The 26,487-nt window shown below is 35.1% G+C and overlaps 1 protein-coding gene across 6 annotated transcripts in view; it reads right to left on the reverse strand.

Annotated features, from left to right (window-relative positions):
- The window catches only part of STXBP6 (syntaxin binding protein 6), a 112,195-nt gene that overhangs the window by 10,619 nt on the left and 75,089 nt on the right, over positions 1-26,487 (reverse strand). For 5 of the 6 annotated variants that reach the window (XM_038180190.2, XM_038180191.2, XM_027458350.3 and 2 more), the window contains 2 exons: positions 12,095-12,225; positions 10,184-10,349 (listed from right to left, as the gene is read on the reverse strand). The exons of the other annotated variant lie outside the window; for it this stretch is intronic. In XM_038180190.2, coding sequence (XP_038036118.1) covers positions 10,184-10,349; positions 12,095-12,225 — 297 coding nt within the window. The remainder of the gene's footprint in view (positions 1-10,183; positions 10,350-12,094; positions 12,226-26,487) is intronic. 6 annotated transcript variants of the gene reach the window in all.

The following is a 26,487-nucleotide window of genomic DNA, read 5'->3' on the forward strand; positions in this document are numbered from 1 at the left end:
ACTGGGCAATAATGCACTGGAAATGGTTTCCTTTTTTTTTTCATGGCTTGATCTAAAATCAGCATTAGTTTTCTAGGAAAATATTTTTAAAAACTCCCAAACACTGGATTAACTCTGTTGGTACTTTACACAACCAGAAAGCTTCCACTGAATTTAAGGGAATCAAAGTGTGTAGAGAGCTTTATAAAACTCATCACCATCTTGACATCATCTTAAAATTTATTGGTAAATATTAGTTAATACAGATTGCTGACCTGAAACATCAGCAAACCAAAAAAATAAAATCCATGCTAATCTATGAGGAACACAGAAATCCATATCTCAGTACCCTACTAAATTTAATCAGTATATTTCTAGGGCATATGTAGGTGGTTTCTGGTATGATTGACTGTCCTTACATTTGTATCCCCGAATAGCAAAATTCATTCCTATGAACTAATCACATAGCATTCTTCTTATAACTTGTAAAAATTTCAAGCTTTTCTTCAGGAGGTAACTACATGATGCAAAATTTCTAGAGAAGTTAGTTCTCTGACTGAATACCAAAACTGCCTGAGCTGTACCCGCTTAGATGTAAACTTCTCCCCGTCAACTGACAATCACTTAAAAATAAATAGATAAATAGAGTAGTAGTCAGTACCTCTTTCCTAGAGTCTGGTAAAACTGTCTTTCATCATTGCTTAGTTTCTACTAATGTGAAAACTATTAACTTTTTTTTTTTCTGTCTCTTTGAAGGTTTCAGGTCTCACCTATTAGATCAGATACAGAGTCCCCTCAACAACAGACTTGAAACCCCTTTTCATGTAACATCTTCTCAGGAAAGAGATTTTGTAACACTTGCAAGTTGAGATAAATACAACCAAAATATGTGTATGGATCAGCTGATGTTCTGGGTTGCTTTTAGTAGGAGGCCACTTGCATAATTCCCAGAATGTTCATCTAGAAGGTACTGTGTTTGCAGATTTTGCATGCCTACAGTCTTCATTGTATGCAGAGTCACATACTTGTGATGTTTGTTCCCCCACCCCCCCAACTATGGTATGCATAAGTGTTCCAGTTTCTGAAGCATATGCAACTTTCTTTAGCTGTGTAGAGCAGATCCCAGCAGTTAAGACTACAGACTTTTCTCTTTCAAATAAACAAGAAAGGAAAATAGAGAAGTAAAGATACTTCATCATTTTATGAAACAACTCTTTTCAAGTCACTATTAAGGGCAAGCACACAACCTGTATTTTTAACCCAGCAGTATTTGCTGACTCACGCACTAGGTGGAACAAATAAATACTGCCAGATGACACGGGGAAAATACGCATTTATATTGAGTTTAATCTAAAGAATTAGGTTAATATTAATTTCTAATATCAGCAAAATGTGTATGTTTAGGTCAATTTCAGTAAAACTAAAATCAAGACAGATGTTGGATTTCATTCTATGTTTTTCAACAGTATGTTTGCTATATATAAAAGCACAGAAGCATACTACTTATTTTTAGTTACTCAAATAAGTGGCTTAATAGGGTGGCTTTTAATATAGCTTTCTTTTTTCTCTATGATATTTTGTCCTTTTATCTGAAATTGTCTTATTTTCTGACATTCAGATTTCCAAACTGATTAATAGCTACACAGCTTGGTAATCCAGTTTGCTTAGCAAGTCAGACATTTCATTTTGAATTTCTTGTAGCAGAATATGAACTGCTGGAATTAAATTCTCCTTTCTCCTTCGAAAATTCTGTTAGTGACCTATACAATTATACGTAACAGATTGGGCCCAAAGATGCAGAAACAATGCAGAGGCAGAGTGGCCTTTGGGAAAGTGCTTCAGACCAGTAATTCTGGAAACATTACTTGCTGATGGACAGAAAAACTGAAGAAACAAAACTTTGCAGGAAGCACCACACAGCTCCAGTCAGCCTCATTTATAATTTTTATTTTCCTTCTTATCACAAGCTGCATCAGAGAATGCACAAAGAACATTCTTAACCTGTCATACACAGTACCTGAAAGATAAACAGACACTATCATCAATCAGTATGGAAATTGGTCTATTTAATGATGAAACTAATTGGGCTCCTGAGATATCATTATTGCAGTTTGCATGATCTGTTTTAACACACATTCATAAAAGGTTCATCACATTCTCTATTAGCCATATAAAAAGTATTTCAGTTTAATCCAGAGCTTTATCTGTACATCAGTGATAAGACTTTACAGTGACTGATTTGTAAACACAAGCATTTAATTTTTAATTGCACATGCATTAACACAGCATTTAGCAATTACCTTCTGTTTCCAGAAGGAAATAACCATGAATTGCTATGGTAATTAAGAAGTTCTGTTCATCACACCAAAACTATTTATATAAGAAAATGAGCTATATATTGTTCCCACTGAATGGCATAAAACTGGAGCTGCATCAATGAATAAAGTACAGTTAAAAGTATAACAGCAATCAGTTCAAATTGATTAACAAGACCACCTGTATGACAATGTATGATTTACACTAGGATATACTGTTGTCACTACAAGTTGAACAGAAATTTGGAAACAAAGTGAAGAATGGCTTTCCTTTATTTTTACTGTTTTGTGTTTTGTTGACTGCCTGTGCACTAATCACCTAATAGCCAAAGGCATTGTGTAATTATAGTATCAATACAAATCTAAGGGTCTTGGGAGAGAAGAGAAAGATATTGAACAATTTGCAGATAAAAAAAGAAATGTTTTTTTGTAAGCAGTAAAATAGTCTGAAGAAGGGAAGAAGATGTACAGTATAGTGCTATTTAGTGCTGTTTTTCCTTTAGAAAGCACTTAGGAAACATCTTCACCACCACATTGTCACCCTCCCAACATCACCCCCCCAGTTAGTCTCTAGATAATTTCAATATTTAAATTATCAGCCAGAAAGGATGACCAAGTGTTCTGAAATACAGAACATTCACTAAAGTAGTACCTTTACTAAACTTATTAATTTAATTACAATTTAAAATACTTGAATCAGCAGACTGAAATAAGAATATTATTTTCTCAATTTATCTTTGAAGAATAATGTCCTTCCCAAATTAACTTTGAGACTTAAAATTTAGAAGTCTCCTAGCTCAGCCTGAAGTGAAGGATTTCTACAGACATCCACCTTTTCTAAAAGTAAACAAAACACTTCTGTAGGTCTTTGCACCTGAATTTGGAAAGTTTATGACTGTCAAAAGAAGCATTAGCTACCACAGTCTGGTACCTATTGTGATAAAAGTCGTATACAGGTTTGTTCCTCCACACTGTCCTCCCTGCTTCCCAGAAAATACTTTTTCTAGAAAAATACAAGGAAGAAAGTAATATGGGCAAAGAGAAATCGAGGAGAGAGAAGAGGCAGACAAATTGAAAGTGTAATAGGGTTTCACAGCTAGTTTAAGCCAATGTGAACCTCTACAACTGCCAGCCTTGCCCCTCTGCAGGTGCCCCATACCACCTGCACATTTCTATTGTCTTCCTTGTATCTGCACTTGTAACTTCACAGCCAGATGGATGACCAGATTGAGAAACTGACCTAGCTGAAAATCCACACCGAACAAAAAGGCCAGAACATAAACAGAAGAGAACAATTTTCAGGCAGATCAGTTTCTATCTGAACATCCTGTGTTCAGTTAGAGGTGCAGTGATAGCACAAAGGTGTCAGACTGCACTTTGTTAGCTTATACTGATCAGACAACATCACAAGTCATTGTACTCTCAAGTCACAGATCAATGTTCCAGCTTTGTAAAAGTCTGATTCTACATGGGAAAGTAGCATAGGTATCAGAATAAGAAGTCACCTGAAATTAGGACTGATTACACTAGTTTCCACTTTTTTGATGTGGGTTAGGCAATTTCTCCGCACACAAATGAATCTTTTAATGTTCATTAATGCCAACAGCGGATAAGAACAGTTCTGAATAAAAAAAATGCAGGCAAATATTGCAGATTATTTTGAAGTAGAGATATTTTTAGACACATTGAATTAAATCTAATACATCTAAAAATACATTTAATTTGATATTTTGCCTAAAAAAGCATATAAAAAAAAAAGAAAAAAAATAAAGTGAGCTGAAAGTTCATTGTGAACGAAGAGGAGTCTGCTATGGTTCCTGGAGGGGTGTAAGGTAAGTCTGAAAGATATTACTGAACATTTATTCAGTAGGAGTGGAAGGATATACTATTAAATAATCTATAATAATAAATAAAATGTTCAGGTCAGAACAGCAATGACATTCCTAACTGCAAGCTTAAGAAGACACTTGAGAGAACTCTGCTTTTCATACCTTCCTGTCCAAATCCAAAACTGGCTTTAATGCACCATTTCAGCTTTAGTCCTCTAGAGGGAGGGAAGGAGAGGAGAAGGACAAGAAAAAAATATTGGTTATATAGATACATACATACATGTAAACAAAGGTTATGTGCTGGTTATGTGCTTTTGCCTCTTTTTGCCAAAGAGGCAAAGAAGTCATTTGATGTTTATCTTGTCAGAGGTCTGGCAGTGCAGATGGAATAGAAAATACTAACGTAAATTCAACAGCTATGTATCCTTTCATTGAAGAAACATTTCTAATGGAATGTAGAGATGAGACAAATTACTACAGAATTTGTTCAGAGTCTGATAGCAGCACAGGATCTATCACGATTAGCACGTGAAACTGGTCTTGCAGTAGTTTGGACCAGCTTCTCATTTATACCTTCAACAATGGGAGAGTTAGGTGTTTTTAGTGATCGTTATTTCAGACTTGATCTGACTCTGCCCCTGGAAATCAATACAGCGATGCCAGTATCGTGCCTCTTATCCCCACAAGATATTCTACAGCTGCAGAGATGCAATACAATGCATTAGGTCCATATTGAGTGAAGGTGATGCAAATCTGATCCGTTTTGAATTTTATGAGGGAGTTTAAATACTGTGAAGACAAAGACAGAAAATCAGTAAATTATACCCTTAGAAAATTACTGTCATGCTACAACGGGCATTCTGAAATGGCTATCAAATTAACTTTTCTTCAGCAATTTTCTTTAGAAATGTAAAGCGAATCTCAGCTCCCCAGAGGGAGTACTTCAAAGATGTTGCAAAGTTCTCATCAATGACATCATTAGTTTGAGTCTGGGCAGTTGTATTTCATCTCAGATACAGTAACTTTCATTACAACTGGAGGATTTGATCTCTTGTCTTCACTGAACTGCAACAGTGGAACCACACAAGCTTATTGTTGTCATAGATGGAGCTGTGACACTACTTCGTCCTGGAATCAGATTGCTAACATGACTGACATTCAGAAACTGATTTCTCTGTCAATTTGATTTTACAGACTGTTCACTTTCTTTCACACGCAAGCATTTTTTCAAGCAGAATTCATGCCAAAAAACAAACAAAAAAACCTCACAACAACCAAACCAACAGTACAGTAACTGTCAAGCCACAATAAACAACACATTCAGTTTAAATGCAGTAATTTCCTAGGGAAAAAAAAAATCACAACAGAGGCACAGACACACAACAAAACAAAATACAAACAAGGTTATGGCTCAAAGGTGCTGGAACATATTACAGATAAAATATAGCAGTTCAGTAGCACTGCATTATAAATCAACTGTATTTGATTTATAAAGGAGAGAAAAACAGCAAGTAAGTAAATATAATTGTCAGAGTGGATCAGACTTGTGGTCTGTCTACTTGTGTATCTACCAGTATGCATTACCACCTTCTCAAAGATATGTAGTATTGCAATAGGAGAACTGTGATAACTACACACAATGAGGGCTCAATAATTACTACTTTTCTTGATGATCAGAAGAACAAGAGCATAATAGATTACTTCCAAAGTTTGCATATTATTAAAATTATTATATTCGTATCTGTGGATAGCTAATCTTTTAGAAGTTTTTATATAAGCAGATAATTTTATAAGAAAAAAAAAAAAAAAAGTGCCTGAAGTGGTCTCTGACAGTAAAAAGAAAATAATTTATAATATTTCAGTCTCTAGACTGACATTGACCTTTATTTTCTTGGCAAAAAATATCTTAACGCAATGCAAAGAATTTTGCAGTTCCCATAAAGAAACATTGCTAAGATTAATCAGGTCAGTAATTTGAAAATACTAATATGCTGCCAAAATGAAGTGATAGATTTTTTTTTATTTATTTTTTTTTTGGTTTAGATCTGTCAAAGTCACCTGCATCAGAATTAATTTACAAGTAGAAGTCTGTAAGGGTAATATGCTCAAGCACACATTTCTTCTATGACTATATCAGGTAAGAGGTGGAAAAAAAGTATCGGATACTTTTTCTTCTAAAAGAAAAATCATCCATTTTAAAAGGAATGAGGCTGGGGGGGGGGGGCGGGGGAGCAATAGTCTTTCTTCCCATCCTAATTCCATTTGTCTCATTTAGTTATTCATTAAACTTGCGCAGTATGGTAAAAACTACTATATGTTTACCAGGTCCCAAACGTGGTATTCTACCACATATCATCCACCACATGAACATCTCTTTCAACATACAGAAGGTTTTCAGACAACATGAACAAAAATATTTTGCTTTAAAGCTTGTAGTTACTAGCAAACTTTAAAACCTCTGTGAAATCTGCTTTCCAAAATACAGCCTTGCAATAACTGTTTGTCCTTGTTTTTATTTGGAAATAAGACCCAGTGGCCTACTTTCTAAAATAGTATAGCTCTGCATTCTAAAACTGAATGCAAACTGGCTTTTTCATGTAGAAATTTCATCTTCAAATAAGTCCAAAGAATTAATGAAAACATCATAAAGCCCTATTCCTAGATTGCTGAAGCTAAGATGCATCAATAGCTTACGAAAAAAGAAACTCATTACTATTCTCACACTGGCAATATATTTTTGGAGAAGAGAAAAAATGATCCATTAGTAACTCTTGCCAGCTGTCCTAGAGGAAAGGTTAGAGGCAAAGATATCACTACTTTGAACTTCTAAGAATATTTTAATTTATTTGACAGGGTGACCAAAGCTTGTAGGACAAGCAAACAAACAAACAAACAAACAAAATAATACTGGAACATTATCTTCCTTCAACCTGTCTTTCCAAGGATTCTGCACTTCTGATGTGTGTCTAAAGGTGGCAGCAACTGCTAATTGTTACTGGCACAGAATCTGAGGTTTCAAACACTGTGTCTACGGGGTTCTACCCAGAAATATAAAGACCAAATGCATTCTTAGTATCAGCCTAATATTAGGTCAACAATTAAGTTTTTATAATGATCATAATCTGTGAATAAAAATATTCAGCTCACTGCTCACCTCAAACTTTCTCTTTTTTTTTTTTTTTTTTTAACATCAGTGATGTGTTTAAATAAAAAAAAATGATTAGCTTGGTTACTTAATTAACATAACACAACAATGCCTCAGATTAGACATATGCCAGTATTGGAGCCAATACATCAGAAAGACCTGGAAGGAGAAAGTATTTCCTACTTGAATCAAAAAAACCTCTTTCCAAATGCCTGTCTTCCACTTCCCAAAGCAACATCTAGAAATCACATGTAAGCAATAGAGAGGCCTCTTCCAAACAAAAAATAAACTATTTCATACAAGACAATACTGGGAAGAATCTCATTACAGTCTTTGCAAATTTTAATTTGTTCTTTGTTCTGAGAATTAGCACCCACTCCTTTCAATCAGTTCTCATTATCACTATAATTAATGTCATTAAGCAAGTTACAGAAAACAGCGTAGACTATGTAACTCCACAGACTACACCCTTACACCATACTCAACACAAAAAATAGTTCTGGAAAAGAAGAATCAGGCCAGTAGGAGGAAGTGTGTGTGTGTGCACGTGTGTGCGTGTAGTAAATTCAGGAAGTCAATGAAGAGGGTCTCCAGTTCCACAGGATGACACCTATTCACTTAAGGATAAGCTCTTAAGCACTTTCTGCAGAAACAATATGAATTTCACTTTCTTCACTTGCATCCCTTAGGAAGGACTAAGGCTCAATTAATATGCTTGTAAACAAACCCTTCAAGTTCATTCATCTTCAGTTCCGGTTGGGAAGAAGTTAGGTCTTTTTTTTTTTTTTTTAAGAGAATATGTATAGTTACAGTTACATCTTTGATGTGCATATCTAGAACATTACGTAAGCATATATTGTAATAATTTATTTAAAACATACTGGTTTGGTATTAGAAGTTAAACCATCCAAGAGGAAATTACTGTGCATATCCCCCAGAAAAGTCAAAAGAATATCACTTAAAACAAAGGCTACTTTAAAACATAAAGGGCACAAAGTGACAAGCTTCCTCCATAATCTGACAGTGCTAAGGTTTCAGAATGATTTGAATCTATTGCTTTGGTTAATTACCAGGGGAAAATGGAGGGGAAGAGTTGCAAATTCTAAACTGATTGTAATGTAATTCAAGATATATCCTCAGGTATACATTGTTTGGCTTGCTTGGCTATACTGATGCCCTGTTTTCTCCAGTGAGGATGAATTTGAAATCTGTTACATACTTCCCTGTATTTTTCATGCACATCTCTGATACTGCAGGTTTCAGACTAACTGCATTTTGGTGTGTTGTTGGCCCATCTCTGGGCTTACTAGGAGAACTAGCAGAACTGCAGATGCTGAGCGTCTGAACCAGTGAGCTACTAACTAACAGAAGAGCTTCTAAAGTCAATGAATAGTGTTATTTCTGGTCACTGAATTTCTCTGTTTGCCTCAAAGTAATTGACCAACTAGAATAAACTAGTAAACCAAACTAACTTCATGGCACTATGTATCATGGAGGGCTGCCTTTAACTGGAGATATTTCAAAGTTGCAATGACAGTTATTTGTCTATTTTTACTCAGCACAGGAAGCATGCCTCTGTAAGATAAATACATTTTGAGGTTTTAAATATAATGTAATCCAAAAGCTTTTGAAGATGATGGAAAGAAGATTAATGGAACAGGAAGGAAAAAAAAAGGACATTTAGAAGAAAATTTTGTGCCTTTTATCTTAGTTTTAGAAGACACTAAAAGCAAAATATGATTGACAGAACAGCTCTGACTGCAAAGTTGGTGGTAACCTCAGTGTCACTACCTAAAACGTATGCACCAAACTGGAGATGATCCCCCCTTCCCCAGGTTTTACCATTGGTATTTTAGAAGAAAGGGATGGAAGACAAAGTTACAGCAAAATTTTGCTGTAAAAGCAAAGGTGGGTGCACAAAATGTACTTCTGATGGTGTACTGGAATAGATACTAGTTTTATAAGATAGAACTACCAGAAAGATTTGAGTAAGGCTGGCAGCATCTGTATTTGATATCTTGGGGGAAAACAAACAAACCAAACCCCAAGCCAGCCTGTGCATCTCTGACAGTTTAGAGATATCAAATGTTACAAAACTCACTGAAAAAGCAAAAGTAACTTTTTATTCCAGCTGAGTGGAACAGAGACGGCATAAAAGGTTTTAGAAGTGTTCTGGTTTAGAGCAGATAAAAAGGTGACTATTTTTAGAAATAAAGTAACCTATCTTCCGTAAGGTTTATTTTCCCAAAGAATATTTTGTGAAATAAGTGAAAAATCCTCCCCCAAAGCAGTGTTTGTGGTTCATGAAGCAGATGGTAAACAACAATTCTATATATCATCCAGATGGTGTCCCCCTGCGTCTGCCCTCTCCCTTTATTTCTTTCTTTTTAAACGTGATGTCTAATACTGGATAGACATCAGATGGATACCTTAGGATAAACAAATTATGAAAATAAAACTTAACTGATTTCTGTCAAGATCAGAGTAAATTTCAAAAAACCTACAGGAATTTGGTAATAAACACTTTTGGGAACACTTGTTAGGAAATGACCCTGTAGAACAGATTTGTGTGGGAAATATTCCAGGCAGCCCAGAAATATTTTTGGAAACAAATTGAATGCTACTAAGAGGGGGAGAAAAATGACTCCTCACAAGGCAGATAGGGGATATTACCTCTAGAACTAAACATAAGAAAAAAATATTGTAAGAATTTGAAGTGGTGCTTGATGGAGAAACTGTGAAGCCTGTATTTCACCACCGTGAAATCAGCGTATTCAGACCCATGATTTCAAGATGTAGATAGGTACCAAGCTCATTTGAACATAAAATAACTCAGGTGAAAATCATTTCATGTCCAACTGCATGGTTGTGTACTCCAGCTTCAATTGTAAGTGCTCCAGCTTCAACTGACTTACCTCCCATAATTTTAGATTGGCAGTTGATAAATTCTGGTTTCTTGTCTGTCAGGTATCGCTGACAAGTGTGATGAAGAACCTGAAAGAATGTGCATTTTTCTGAAGCTGTGCTTGCTACCCACTGGTCAAAAGCATTTTCAAATAGTAAATCAAATTCTGGGGAATCCTAGAAGAAAAAAAAATACATTACTACTACTTCGGTTTTATTAATGATTTGGAAAAAGATGTAGAACTGCCATTGTTTAAAAAGCAGTTATGTAGGAAAAAAAGACAAAGATCATGCAACTAAAGACCATCCTGCGATTATTGTTCTTTTGCACATTTTTGGATGAAAACACAGGCAGGATATTTTTCTCACAGATATTTTTTTCTTTTAGTGAGGAATATTCAGCTATGAAAAAAATACCTGAAAATAATGGGTTTTAGACCAAGGAATTAGAAGTTGGAATCTCATAAGAAATCATTTTTAGCTACAGCTATATAGTTACTATGTTTCTTCTGTATTAACATAGGCATTTTTATTTTAATGTGTTCAGCCTCTCAGTCTCAAAATTGCTCTCGCAATGTATTATAGAAGATGTGGTTCTGCTCTTTATATTCACCCAAAAAAGGAAAATAAATAGCAAGTTGCAGTTATTGTATTTAACTTATTACCATAAACTGTTGTATAGATCTCAGGATAACAAGAACAAAAGAGCAGTGCCAGAATAAAATAACACCCCACCTCCGTACCATGCATCAACAACAAAAGTAAATGGATTCTGTAAGAGTACTGCTGCTATACATTTAGTGATATTTGCTAGAATTCATTTCGTAAACTAATACAAAAAACTATTTTGAGTCAGTGGCACTAGGAATCACAGGAAAACAAGTCCTAAAGGAATGTGTATAAGTTGAAGAATTTGATAGGACTTTCAATGTGAAAGTACCTCAAGCTGCTATTTAGAGAGTTGCTTAACAGTTGATGGGAAAGGGCCTAAAACTCATATCCCATATCTGCATTATCATTGCTTTCATTTTCAGTGCTCCTTTACTCAAAGAAAATTCCACAAAACTCCAAAGGCTTCATTTTTGTTAACAAGACTATACTGAAAAACCACTAAGCCGCTAAGATTTAGGCAGCTGATCAGAGTACAGCCCTGAGCAAACCAATGGAGTTATCTACAAACATTCTGCTGTACAACGAACACAGTTAAGTTGCTTTGTGATCATTTTCTGATTTGTATTCGTAAGCTTATTACATATTTGTGTGGCTTTGTCAAGACAGCTCAAGGCACTCTGTATATTCCACATTAAAAAAATATGTATGAGGCAAAAATTCTGGAAGGAGTTCCAAAACACTTTGTGGGGTTTTGTTTGCTTTAATTTTTGTTTTAAATCAAAAAGAAAAAATTGCTTTAAATTTAAACTAGCAAATAAACTACATCACAGCCCTTTGTACAGAATGATAAAAACTGCAGAAGAATCTGAGGAGAGGACTGTCCTAGAAAAAAAAGCAAGATTCAAAATATTTCCATGCACTTGAACCTCAGTAACCTCTCATGTCTTTGCTTCTGCTTACTTCTCTTACAACAGAGCTGAATGCCAAAATGGAACCCGAGAGGCTTATAGCTGAAGACAAGACAAACACAGCTCTTATTTTTCTTTACAAAGAAGAGAGTGAACAGGAGGAAGAGTAGGGGAAGACAGGAAGGAAAGAAGAAAATACCTGATTATGAGCTTTGGCCTCCTCCCATCTTTCCCATTAAAATCTATTTCACATACCATACTAAGTTATTTCTTTTTTGAGAATTTGCATTTAATCCTGTATCTCATCATTCCATCTGCCATTTGAATAATGAAAGATGTAACTGATTTGTGAATCAGGTGTTAAAAGTTCAGTTTTCATTTGCCATAACCGTTCAGACTTACCCGGTTAGGATCTATACCATTGACCTGGCGTAGCTGCTCGAGCATCCACTGCGTTCTCCTGACAAAAGATGTAGAGCCTTCAAATTGCTTGACCTTCGTAATAGAAGCTTGAGCTGGTTTCTTGTTTGTCACTAAACATATAAAAGAAAAAGCATGCAACTGAAATGGATTTAATATTTCAGAAACGTGTTGTTTAGTTCACCATATCAGTAGCAATTTTGACAGTGTATTTTCTATATGTGATGGTACAATTTCACAAAAGCGTTATACAACTCATAATTAGATACACTACAGCCATTATCAGCTTTATTTCCCAACGGTTTGTAAAAAACATAACTAAAGCTGAGCTCTTCCTGTCTGCATTTTTACTGTGACCTTAGTATTTTTGTTTCACCGTGCTAATTAGCTAATGTTTAAGTATGCTTTGAATGCCTGATGCTGAGTTAAAGATGCTAATTCTCAAATACAGCCTCTTATTCGTTTATTTCTCTCTCTTTTTTTTTTTTTTTCCTTTTTGAGTTAAGAGAACAAACGTGACAACTGTCCATATACGCATGAATGTATTTATTTAACTGTTACTTTGGACTGACTTCAATATTGGTGAAGGACTGAAAAAGCTACAGGTTTCTCCAGTCTTTTCATAAGATGCTACATGTAGCTCTCATTCATCTAACATCTATGACATCAATTCCCATGTTACAGTCAGACTTAAGTATACACACTTACTGCACTAAGATAGTAAACCCACCAAACCAACAACAGCCTGTGGAAACCGTTCCATCCTGTTCCTCCAAATAGTAGGTACCATAATCGAAGCCCATAAAAAAGAACAGTCTTGCATGTTACAAACAAAGTATGTTAAAAATTATAAACAATGGGAATAAGTCATACATGAAAGTTCTGCTTTTGGGGGAAAAAAAAAGTCAATATAAAATACTCAAAATAGTGCATCCTTAACTCAGCATCAGGTATTCAAAGAGTACTTAAACATTACAGCTAACTTTTCAACAGCAGGAAAAATGGCTTCCTGTACTATATAAATGCATTTTCTTTTCATCAGTATAACTACACATACTTTAAACCACTGTAAATTTGTTTAAAACAATTTTAGGTGTTTTATATAATCACACTCACTATTACATTCATGTTATTTTTCTGCTGATGTATGTTAAGTCAACTTAAAAACATATTTTCACTCTCAGTGAAAAAATAATTTTTTTTTGAATGATTGTACCACACAGTATACTAAGGCTAGTGTGTTATTTGTTTTCCATGCTAAGATCTATTTCCTAAAATCCTTTTAATCCATATGGCCCTCCAAAAAGAGTAGTATTGGGAATGGTTACTTTCCTCTTTGGTTTTAGATGCTGGCAGTTAAAGAAGGCTTCTTAAATAATCAAGACTTATGTAGTAAGGATTGCTTCTTTTTGTGCACTCACTTTACCCAAATTACCAGGAAAACTAACAAGCTAACAGGCTTCTAAAGCTGAAGACACATACTGCATATGCGTCTGCACTCAGGGGCAAAGGTGTACAGTAACTAAATATTGATATAATGCCTCATCATTGCACATGGTGAAAAGAGCTAACATTGCTTTTTAGGATGAAAATTTACTATTGCAGAGGTCCATGGCTTGATGTTCAATGTACTTTAGAACAGAATTTCTGATTAATATGATAAGTTCTTTTTCAATATCTCAGATTTACGTATTTTCAGTGTATGGCTGTGGTAAAAGCTTAAGCAGCTTTACGGGAACTTAATTTGTTATTAACAGAAAATTTATTTACATGGAAGATTTAGTACATTAAATCAAATCAGATATTAATGTTCTACATGGTAGATAATTGTTTCTGAGAAATTACCTCAGACTAGAAAGCACAGCTGGACTCAATAAATTGACAAGATTATTGATGACAATATAATGAACACATTGCCAGAAGTCTCTTAATCAGCAGCTGAAACACTGAGAATCAAATTGACATAGCATGTGATTCAGAATCGCAGGTCAAATGTTACAGAACAGGGGAAATCAACACAGTATCAGAAAAGTAGCAGCAAACTTAGATCAGAATAACTACTGAAATGCAAAGACTAGAAGTGAGTGAGATGAGTATTAAAGATTCAGTGATTGCTCAATGGTCTCCATGCTTGGACCTCTCTGAAATATGAAACTTTAGTTCCATACATTTTCTCTTATGTTGGACTCAGTTCCATATATTTTCTATGTAATACTAATAGTAGAAGGCTATCTAAGAGTGGCTCAAATTTTAGGATCTCTGGTTTATTCCTTCTGTGGTTTATCCACTTCTATGAAAATTTACACAATAATATACAGCTGAATTAGACATGTTAAAAGTAAAAACGTGCATACTATATGTAAGCCACGTATAGAATCAACACCAGCAGTGTTGCAAAACAAAGCATTTAAAAATAGGAAGCACTAAACAAAACAATCGTATAATCAAATGTTATTTTTTTTCTCAGAATCTTATGGATAACAGATTGTGAGATCTACAACCCTAAATTTGATTTCAACAAACTTCTCACTGCTCTGAAGGCTCATACGTGACATACATTCTGGTGTTTTTGCAAAACAGAGGTACTTTATTCTTTCAAGGTGAAAAATATCAGATTTTACATATTTGATGGTGAAACAATGTCAAAAACTCCATGTATTGCTTGGCTAATTTTCCATTTTCCTATTTGAATAATCTAATTATTTAAATTTCTCTGTATAGCACTTTTAACAATCAATGAACAGCAGCTTTCTCTTCAGCTGGAGCTGCTAGTAGTCACCATTTCAGCAAAAAGATCACATTGAGTGTCTAAGCTTCAGCAAGTCTTGAAAATTCCTATTAGTGATAAAGTATAAAAACATCTTGAGTGGAAGACTGGTCCTATATCATCCACAACACACTAAAGCTTGGAAAGGCTGAGTCCTACAGAACTTATAAGGCTCTTGAACATCTCAGTCATTGTTTTAGATAAAAATTTGGTCTTAAGTTAGCTGTTGTGCCACTCCTGGAATACTGGCAGTTTGCCTTAGGTCTCTCATTTGTAATTATTGTCTGTAGCAAAATAGACTTAGTTGGATTTCACCTTTTGTGTCTCTGTATTAGCGGAAAAAGCTAGATGTTCCAGAACATTCTAAGCACAACTACCAACAAACCCACCAAACATGCTTTAAAGCCTTCATTTAAAGCCTCCATGACAGCTTGACAGTAGCATGGAAGTCATTAAAACTCTGCACAGACTCCCTTGAAGCTGGAAAAGCCATCCTCACCAGCTGCTCATTACATTGCTTTGCAAACTACAGCACTTTCACACAAGCCACTGAGTGGGTGTTAAATTGCAAACATGTAAGAAATCTTTTCATAGACCTGAAAAAATTTGAAAAAAAATGGAAGCAATTACATGCTCCTAGCCACACTTTCTGACAAGTCATACAGATGTGTTTGCTAAAATCTTTATCTACCTTAATAAAAGACAATGTTAAAATTATGCTTCAATTTTGTGTGTGTGTGTGTGTGTGCGTACGTGTGTGTGTGTGCGTGTGTTACTGTTTGCTTTTGTTTGTTTGCTTTGGTAGAAGAACATTAGACCTTGAAAATATGAAGTTGGAACAGTGCGGACAAAACATATTTGCTTGAAAAATCATCAATAGATAGGTCCACACAGTATTTATGTGCATCTGATGATGACACAGGGAAAACAGATTTATGTATCTGATTTCTGGGAATATACACTTAACATTAAGTTAAGAAAGAATGTGTGAAAAGTCAACTATAGCAATTTACAATTGAAGACACTGAGCACCTTTCCTTAAAAGAAAAAAAAAAAAAAAGAAAAAAACACCACCACAACAGTATATTAACAAATAACCAAAAAGCACTCAGCCAGAAACAGCATTACTTCTGGGATTTAAGACATTACTAACTCTTTTTTGTCATAAATAAAAACAAGACACAGCATTAAGTTTCAAAGAGGTTGTTAAAGTTTAAGGACATGTATTTAAGTAAAACACTCTGTTTCAAAAGCAGAACAAAACTAAGAGGCAGAAATAATTAAGTTTAGATCATGTTGTGGCAGTTAATAAAGTCACTGCTCCCATAATTTAGAGCACACTAAAATGAATGTATTTGAACTCCAGACCTAAGCTAGAATCCAGTGCCACATGTCACTAGAATCAATGAATCTATACAGCTCTTCACACAGAAAGAAAGCTAAGGCAGACAAAAGTCACAGTCAAAATTCATTGCATCTGCAACCCAGAATATATTTTTTTTGTCAGTTTTCTGAAATGTACATCATGTACAGAAAAGACAAAACGATGAGAAGTGATAATTTCTTAAATACCTGCAACGAAATACCTGTTCCTGAGTTATAGTGTGAAGGTTCTAAACCATCCCATTATGAAATTTACTGTACCATATTTGAAATGCATATCTAAAAAACATCTTTACTTGAAGCCTTGACTCTGTATATCTGTGTTTAGCTTTGGATGTTCTTTAAATTTGGGTATGTTTATTAAATAACTTTTAAACTCTTTAGGTAATTAGGAATCTTATGAAAAATGGTTTGATTGCCTCACAGAATTTCTAGTCATATCTCAGTGTATTTCTAAATTGCTGAGTGATTGAAGTATCTACTGAAGGGAGAAATTAAGTACAGTCTTGAAGCAGTTAGCAATTGCTGCATCTGTTCACATTATAACAGGATTTTTTAAATTTTTATTTTTTAAATAACTGGACACTACACAAGTACTCCATAGCTCTTACAGTAGCCCAAGCTTTTATTGCTATTGTGTCACTAGTTCTTCAGAAAAGGTAATAGTGCAAATGAAGTAGGAGAAAAAAAATTAAAATTAGTAAAAAATTACTTTAATTTGTAAGACTGACAGACTGAAGCTTGCTTTTGAGTGAAGAGTTCTACTGAATATACTTGGCTGTATCTGTAGTTCAATACAAAACTACCTATCAATTTAATGTTAGGTCAACATAAGCTAGCTGTATATCACATCCTGTAGAGCTGCAGTGGATATTCATCCCTCAGCTCACAAATAACCAATGATGAAAAGTAGCTGTTAATAATAACAGATAATAATAACAATAATATAATATCATTATATAATCATATATTATATATCATATAATATAATTTATAGCATAATAATATATATTATATGGCATAATTATATAATATATAATAATAATGTATAATATATCATATAATAATAATAATAACGATGGGGAAAATAATCTTTAAAATGCAAGAGAGCCTAAACACTTCTTTAAAATAAATCTTTGGTGAGGAAAATGTTGAACTGGATACCATGGCAATGTGATGCAAGTTCATTGTCACTGCATCTAGAATTTAATAATTCCTACCCTGTTGTAGAAATGTTGCCCTAAAGCAAAAACTTCTCAGAGTTAGATGCCAAGAGTTTTCGAAACTTTTCAGTCAATCACAATAAAAAGAGTAAATTTAAAAGAAGCAGCACATTTTTATTAACATAGTATTTAATATCAGATACAGATTTTATACAGATTTTCTAATAAATAAAAATGACTTGGCACTTGTGGTAGAAATGCTTTTTTAAACCCCACTCCTAAAGAAAAAAAAAGTAGGTTATGAACGGACCGTGAAAGAGGTAATTACTCCTCCATACTTTTCAGTTCTCCAGGGTTACATATTGAAAAGCTGCCTTTTCCCTCCAGAGTTCTGTTTGTGCAATTAAATCTAATTCTAATTCAACAAGTCCCTTCAGTACCAGCCTCCAAAGGAACAACCGTTTCATACGCTTGCAAAAGCTCATTGACTAAAATTCTGACAGTCTTGTGCAGAATTCTAGCAAGCTATGGCTACTAGTTAGTCAGGTGATCTGTAGTTTCTGACCTTCAAAAGAATAGTGACCTTTCTTTTCCTCTGTTCAATTGCTTCTCCATTGCACAAGTCTGAGGTTTTGTATTCAGAGAACAAGGCAAGAGTAACTGGTGGAAATGTCTCAAATGTTTAAAGAAACACACGACAGATTTCATTTTGGAAATGGACAAAGGCTCAAATAAAAGACTTCCCGAATTTCCCCAAATAGCTTTTCAACAGTCAGGCAAATAAAGCTGATTAATTAAATAAGGTGCATTCTAGCATACTTAGGTACTAAAGAATAAGGACCAGATGCATGAAATTTTCTTCGCATACCATGTGGATTTCAGGAAAACTATTTCTAGGCAGCTTCACATGACAGTTGTGAGCTTTGCTATGAATTCCAGTTTTCAGTTTGAATACCGAAATTTACATTATATTTTCACAAAGCATTTTCAACTAAATACTGATTTAACACAGGGACCAAATTAATTCTTGCAGAACTTTGAGCCTTACCACTGTGGTTGTCCAACTTCCTGCAACATTGAGACCCGCCACTATTCTTAGACCTCAGCTACTAATACAAAGAGATGCTCTGAGACGGCAGTGCTACTAAGTAGCCAGGTCACCTCCAAAATTAATTTTAGGCACAGAAAAAAAAAAAAATGCTCGCAACTGAAAATAGGTAGTTCCACTAAGAGTTCTATGCAGATACAGTTCTTCAGAACTGCATATAGTTATTTGTATATAGTATATAGTTCTTGGGACTAGTTTAAAAAAAAAAAAAAAAAAAAAAAAAAAAAAAAAAAAAAAAAAAGAGTTTTTTCTGGGGAACAGGTTTCATTTAAAAAGTGTGTGGGACAGAAGAGATCCCAGGTTAGATACCTGAACAATACAGGGTATTAACAGAATGAGAAGAGAACATACGCAGGATCTTCTGTACTTTTCCAGAACCTTATAGACTTTACCTCTCCATCACCTCCCCCAAAGTCGCAAAATACCTGCTAAACTTTCACCTCAATATTATTCTCATCCTTATTTTGCATTGGTAGTTATCACAAGCACTGCACAAATTAAAACTTGTGTTCTTGGCCTTGCACTCCCACAAGTCCTGACTTTCTGCATCTTGCACTTCCTATTTACTCTTCCATTCAACAGTGTGAGCTGAGAAAGACTTGAATCCTTACCAAAAATAAGCAAAAGGAGCTAAAAATGAAGCAAGGGATAGGAGGCTTTTTTAAATGTCTGCTTGCTCCTCAAGGGTTGCCAGGTGTCAAAATGGCTTGTAAGTCACTTCATTTCTTAGAATTGCATTTCCTACTTTTACCCATTTTCTTCTTTCCTTTCTTTGGCAATTCTGCTTTTTGTCACCATCAGAAATGTAAAGAGCTAAAAGCATAGAACAGCTGCATAGCTCCCATCTTCTCCACTTACTAAATAGGGCAAGTGGATGTCAATGACCCTAAATACACAGCAGTTTAATCAAAGATGAATTTCTTCCATTTCTTCAGGCATGACAGTACATTTTGACACCAATTTGAAAAATACAAGGAAAAGTTTTCAAATGCAACAGAGGCAAACCAATCCTAAGTTTAAACACATGCTTTTTCCCGGAGTCCTTCCCAGAAGGTCAAACAAAAAACAGTTTGTGTTACCCACCTGCTTAAATAAACACCTTCTGTATTACTGTCCAGAATAAGATGCCAGCCTCACTGCTTTCCAGATAAAATATATGGCAAGGGAAGCAATATGTATCTCTAAGTAAGATTTCATCCTACATTGTTCAAAATACAATTTAAGGAATATTTTTGTTGTGTCTTCAAAGGAAAAAAATACTTTGGGTTACAATACATACATGAAAACACAGTTTATGTTGCGTAAGACAATGTGAAGTGATATATGAGTGCGTGTATGTTTTCCAAACATACCACGAAGTGCATTAACAACAAACTCTTTCCCAGTACCAGTGCCCTTCCCTTCAGTTTTTCACCTGGTTTTCCATTTTTTATTTTCACAGAACAATGCATATACATGCCCTTATAAATGCTTTTTGTTATGCCTATTTAATCACTTTAACCCCCCCACTCCCATAACATCATATAAAATCCAGCCACTGCAGTTTGACAGCCTCTTTTTTTATTCCTACCAAACTTTTAAAGCTAGAGAAGTAGAAGCATTACAGTTATAAATTAATGGCTTTTTGAAATTATTCTTTATATAGTTTAATGTATTGATACCAAAGTAATTGTTTTTCATTTTGGCACCGTTGTATAAACAGATGCAGTTAACAGTGGAAGGAATGGCAGACTTTGTTTTATAGCCAGAGAAAATGCTTCTGCTTAACTGCAAATATTTGGAAAGGAATCTTATTAAACACATATTCACTTCCAGAATGATGACTGAACTTCCAGGTTTTGTTGGAATTGCCTTTTACTATTCCACATTGCAGAGCAGCCAACTTTCAAACTCTTCCCACCTCCTTTTTCCTGCATACAGATAGTCAACTGCAACTGGAATTATTTCCACTCAAATATAAAAAAAAAAAAGAAAAAAGAAAAAAAGAGTTCTTTAGATGTTTTTAAATTAAAATCTAGCTAAGAGGAACAAGATAGTGCTCAGACAGATCTATCTACCAAGGCATTGCGGCTGCACAAAAAGGTATTAGGTATGTCTGCCATGTCCCAGGGAAGAAAGATAACTTCCTTACAACCCAGGGACCAAAGTCATCATCAGAGACCTCTCAACCAGCCCAGAACTACTGTTGATCCTGGCTAAAAGCATTCTGCATTAGCATTTTACCTCATTCTAGCATGGTGGAGCCTCACCTCAAAACTAGAAGTTATTTGGTGACTGAGAATTAGCCTGCATCACTTACAGTTTCAATATTATTCACTTTCTTTTCATTAAAATGAAGACGGCAACCTACACAAACATTGCGGAGGATACTTTACGTAGCCTTGCAAACACTCATGCATACTTCAGAAAATCTCACTTCAATCTACTTTAGAAATCAAGTCTGAAAATATTGACCACATTGAATGTCCATGAATGTGTCTTGAGATAGTCTTTTTGCTACATTCTAGTCATTTCAGCACCAGCAACTATGGTTAAAGACAATACCACTTAAGTACTTCTCTTAAAAAGTGGAATTTGGCATAATTCCCATCCAATTTAACAGATGTGCATCCGCATGCAGGGAGTACACTAGGAATTACCTCATCAGCCTGAAAACAATGTTTGAACCTCACAGCAAGTGTCCTGAGGGGCAGGAAGAGGCTCTGGAAAACTGAAGTTCCAATTTGTTCTCAGTATCTCACAAAAAGTACTGTATTAGGGAATAGTTTTCCATTTGTAAGTTTGCTTAGATAACTGGACAGTCTTCAGGTGCTGGAATAAATTGCTCAATGACTTAAGATTCTAGAATGTAAAAGGAACCATTGCAATAGAATATTCATTGCATAGAATAGATAGTTGCAGGAGGTTTTTTTTAAAAAAATGATTTTTAAAACTGTGCTTTTTCCTTGATTTTGAATTAATCAAACACTTGAAAGACAGTAAAAGAGACTACCTGTAAATACTTTGCATAAATACTTTGCATACAGCAGATGCACCTAAGGATTCTACTGTAACTGTTCAATACAAAATCCTTATCTTCTACTACATAGGGGCCTAAGACAGAACCTTGGTGGAAAGATTCTTGCATATTCATGACTAAGTTTCTGATGACAATTCTACAAAAAAAAAAATCACATTCACATGTGGCATGATAGCATCCAGTTCTCAGTATAAGCAACTATAAAAGTGCACTTCAACAATTTCAGATTATGAAGTTAAATCAAACAAACAAAACCAGAAACCAAACCAAACCAAAAATTCACAAACACATCTGTGAAAGAATACAGAGTGTTACTGAAGGAAAAGACCAAGTAGGAAGAAAAATGAGTGGTCCAACAACTGCAGTACCAAATTATCATCATACAATTTTAACTGAAGTCAGTTACTTAAATCTTATCCATTCACTAACAGAAAAAAAAATAATAATAATCTCAACCTAGAAAGTACTTTACCAGAGTATATATAACCCACAATGCATTTACACAATAGAAACCTAATATCCATCCCTTCTTGCATTTTATGCCTAGAAGTGTAATAACTGCAATGAAGGGACGTTTTCACATGCTGACTTTTTTTTTTTTAAGAGGTCTGAATTATTTTCTGCATACAACTAAAATGAATACAGCAAGCAATACCCACATTTCAGGTAGCGCACTGCCTGAGATGTAAAAGTAGGAAAATCTCTAAAGTGAGTATAATAATGAACACTCTGAACTTGTATTAAGTTCATAAAAATATGACTATCACCACTTCTTACCACCAGCACTGCTACTACTAGATTTAGGAGAATGTTCATCTGTTATATGTGTCTTCAAAATATCCAAATAATATTTTACGTATCAATAAGTCTTATTTTGATATCCTACCTATCCAACAGTATTCCACAGAGTAGTGTGTGTATGCGCACTTTTGAAATGCATTCATACCCAGCAATTTTTAACAGCTTTAAGAAGCATGAAAGCAACAAAACAACATTAGCCGCCAGTCCTTGCAAATTTACTTATTAAACACTATTGAGATGGTTAAGAGGTGAGACCAAAAAACTCCACAGTATGGAATACTGTGCAGTGTTTTACAGACAGTTCAGCAGACAGCATCCTTGTCACACTTCCAATGCCTATAGTGCTGTTCTTCTCCACCCACCAATAAGTCTCTTCAATCCTTGCTCTTGCAAACACCAAGTTCAATGGCAAAGCCCTCAGCTTTTCAGTGGGTATCAACCAACACATATTCTTGACATGAACCACTAAATCAAGACTTCCTAAAACCTTCGCAAACATTCCCTACAGTTTCAGTTATCTGAATAGACATAGTATTGTTCCTTGCCAAGATATTCAGGCACTATTTCCTATTCAACACCATTTCAGGGTCAGAACTCATCACCACCTATTTTTATTCCAATTTAGTCTGCAAAGCACTTTGAGAGCATGGGATGGAAGGAATATTTAAAAATTTAAAGTCTTAAAGAATACAGTGATTTGAAAACCAAGTGGAACTGAAAGCTATGTTCAAAAATGCTGAAAATATATTTTCCAGAAAAAAGTGTCTTGCTGAACTAGGGCCCAATGTTTTGGTTGTGTATTTACCCTTTATCCCTTTCCACCATGCTTTATGTTCAATCTCCATTTAAAATTTGTGTAACAGTAACATTTTTAAACTTTCTTTGCACTTGATTTATCGTAGCTACCCACTAAGATTGTTTCAGCTTGCAGACATGAGGGAGATAATTGAAGTACCTAGAAACTGAAGCACACCTGTACTTTGGTACTTGTGCTATACTAACCCTCACTTAGAGACTGAGCTAGAAGCCTGTAATGCACTGCACTGAAAATGACCAAGGAGCTGCAGACAAATCCAGAAGTGAGTGATAAATACTGACTGCATGTTCCAAAATAATCAACATGTCCAAAAAGCAAGCTTCTGAGTTCCTGATCTCATTAATTGGAAGTGCATCTAAGCGATATGATTTTTGTGGGAAAGAAATAATTAGATAGCCAGTAAGACTTCAGGTCAGCAGATCAAGTGATACACATCTTCCATTTTCATACTAAAAGGTTGTAAAGAGAGAGCATAGAAGCATTGCTAGTATATGAACTAAGGAAAAGTATTCTATCACTAGTATGGATACAAACAAAAAAAGCTCCCCCAGAAAACTCTGCAGAATTCTTAGTTGAAGAAGAACAATATTTTGAAGAGTGTTCTACTTCAAAAGCAAGTTAACATCTCGTTTCCTACTACACAGATAATTTATACTACACATATATTAAAGACTGCTTAGTTACTTCAATAGTTACTTCATAGCATTTGCTGAAATTAACAGCAAAACATGCTATGAGAAATAGTTTTTAGACATCTGGGATTACAGCACATCAGGTCTTACATAAACAGACACTCATTTTTCTTAATACTTGGATCCTAGGTATGCTTAAAGATCAAATGCTCAGAAGGAATCGATCCCTCATGAGACTCTAGAAACGTGTTTGAACTGCAAGAAAAATTTTCACTATACACTCTACATTACAAATTTCACAACTATGCTGGAGTAGATTTTATGTGAAGGTGCTATGAGCAGATAGCACCGAGTTACTGCATGTAGTATTTTAAATACTTGGAATATGAAATATTGCATATGGTTACTTTTATTAACATACAGGATTTCTTTGTAAGGGACTAGAACATCTACTAAAATATTTAGTGACTGAATTGTTATTGTAGTTCTTATTCTACTGTCTCTAAGTCCTATGCAAAGCACTGAATCTCAGAGCACCACCATAAAATAAGTAGTATTACCATTTTATAGATGATACTCAGAGAATGAATTTCTCAAAGTCACACAACACAGAATGATTCTCACGTCTAAACTTCCTGTAAGACACAGGAGTAAAAACTGGGAAAAGCTCTACCAAAATCCTCTCATAGGGATCCTGAAAACAGTAAAGAATTGCATGTTGCTGATTCAACACAAGCAATTCACTTCATACATAAAATCCACACTCTGAACTTCCACCTACCTCAAGGAAAGACAGACTCTTATTGAAAAACTGTCCAATCCTAACTGAAAATATATTTCTTTGACTGTAACTTAAAGTATTATTTATATATAGATTTAGCATTCAATGGTTTGAAACATTCAGAGAGTTAACATTAAGCTGTTATAATTTTTTCTTCCTTTGCTCAGGTACCAGTGCTTATTACATTTTTGCTGGAGGCACTTCACATTACAATGGAAAACAGCAAAAATTTGGTGATGTAAAAGGTTTTCCTGAATCCATACAAAGCTTTTTCCACCACCACTTTCTGGCAACAACAGGTGACAAAGCATACCAGTAGCATGGAAAAACAAAATCAGAGGAAAGCAGTTCAGAAATCAGTGTTACAAAGAGGATAAAGCTAGACTTTTACAAGTTAGCCAAATGGCTCATTTAAAGTTGATGAAGAATGCTCAAGATACAAGCATACAAAGAAAGTTGGGAGAAAGAGCATTCGCTTCATGCATCAGTGCATACTAAGCTTACGTATTTCTAAACTGGTTATATGGAATATATCCTTCTTATTCCATTGCATTCTTTGCATTTTCGGAAAAAAAACAATGAATGAACTGCTGGCAGAAACACTAAAGAGAGTAATCTGAACCGTACTACTCTGATGACACTGTTGAAACAGGGGTTTGTCCCTTTCATAGCTTTTTCTTGTACCCACAGCTGTGGTGAGTTGATCCCAGTCAGCAGTCAAGCACCCAGCCAGCCGCTCGCTCCCCCACCATTTCTCTCTCCTGTTCTGCTAGGGAAGAGCAAAAACAAGAAAACTCTTGGATCCAGATAAAGACGGTTCAATAACTGAAGAAAACAACAGAAAGTGACACAAAGGCCCCCCATCACAAGCAGATCAGTGTCCAGCCAAGCCACAACCACATTGGAAGACAGCCCCCTGCCTTTTTCTCTCTCTACCCTCAGTATTATGGCTGAGTTATATGGCACGGCATTTATATATTTGGCCAATTTGGATCAGCTTTCCCAGCTGTGTCCCCTCCCAACTTCTTGCTTACTCCCAGCTCACTTGCTTGGCGTAAAGGAGAGGAGCGTAGTGGGGAAAACATGAAGGCCTTGATGCTGTGTAAGAACTGCCCACAACAGCCAAAACGCAGGTGTTATCAACACCATTTCATTCACAAATCCCATACACAGCACCATACAGGCTGCTCTGAAGAAAATTTTCTATTGCAGCTAGAGTCAGTAAATGGATCTAATTCTTATAAATAAAGACACTTTTATTTGGAAAAGACTGAAAACAGAAAACTTTCAGTTAACTATTGAGAGATGAACTGTAAGTGCACATCATAGATTCCCACTGGCAGTTGAAGGAGCTCCTTTGAAAACAATTTCAATTTTATTTATATTCATTAAATATAACTGTCTCATATCGTCCCATTTTATATGACAGTGAATGAATGCAAAGGGGTTTTAGAATCAATTTGTTCTGTAAGTAGGTGCTTCCTTCTGTACATACATTGGGGGAGGATCCTAAGAAAAAGTATCTTGTGATGCTTCCAGTTGAAGACATTTCAGTTTAAAGAACACCAAACATGCATCAACTGCCTCTTTTACGTCTAATAGTTTTATTTCAACAAAACTATTCTCATATGCACAATCTTGAAATGGCAGGGCTGAAAATTTGACTTAAGTGATAGCTGCAATCAGCACTGTCACTTTCTCATCTGTACTGTTCATCAGGAAAACTTTCACAGAAAGTTTCAAAAAGCATCAGTTGCCTCTCTTTTCCAAGGATAACAGAGAGCCTTCCTAGCCGTTAAAGAAAAACAAACCCCAGAATCTGGTGAAAATTTGTTGCAGAAAGTAACAGGCCATCATCCATTTTGTGATGGGACAGTTATGTGCACATAGGTCTCATTTTGATA

The sequence above is a fragment of the Anas platyrhynchos genome, chromosome 5 (genome assembly GCF_047663525.1).
Source record: "Anas platyrhynchos isolate ZD024472 breed Pekin duck chromosome 5, IASCAAS_PekinDuck_T2T, whole genome shotgun sequence".
In the NCBI taxonomy this organism is placed as follows: Eukaryota; Metazoa; Chordata; class Aves; order Anseriformes; family Anatidae; genus Anas; species Anas platyrhynchos.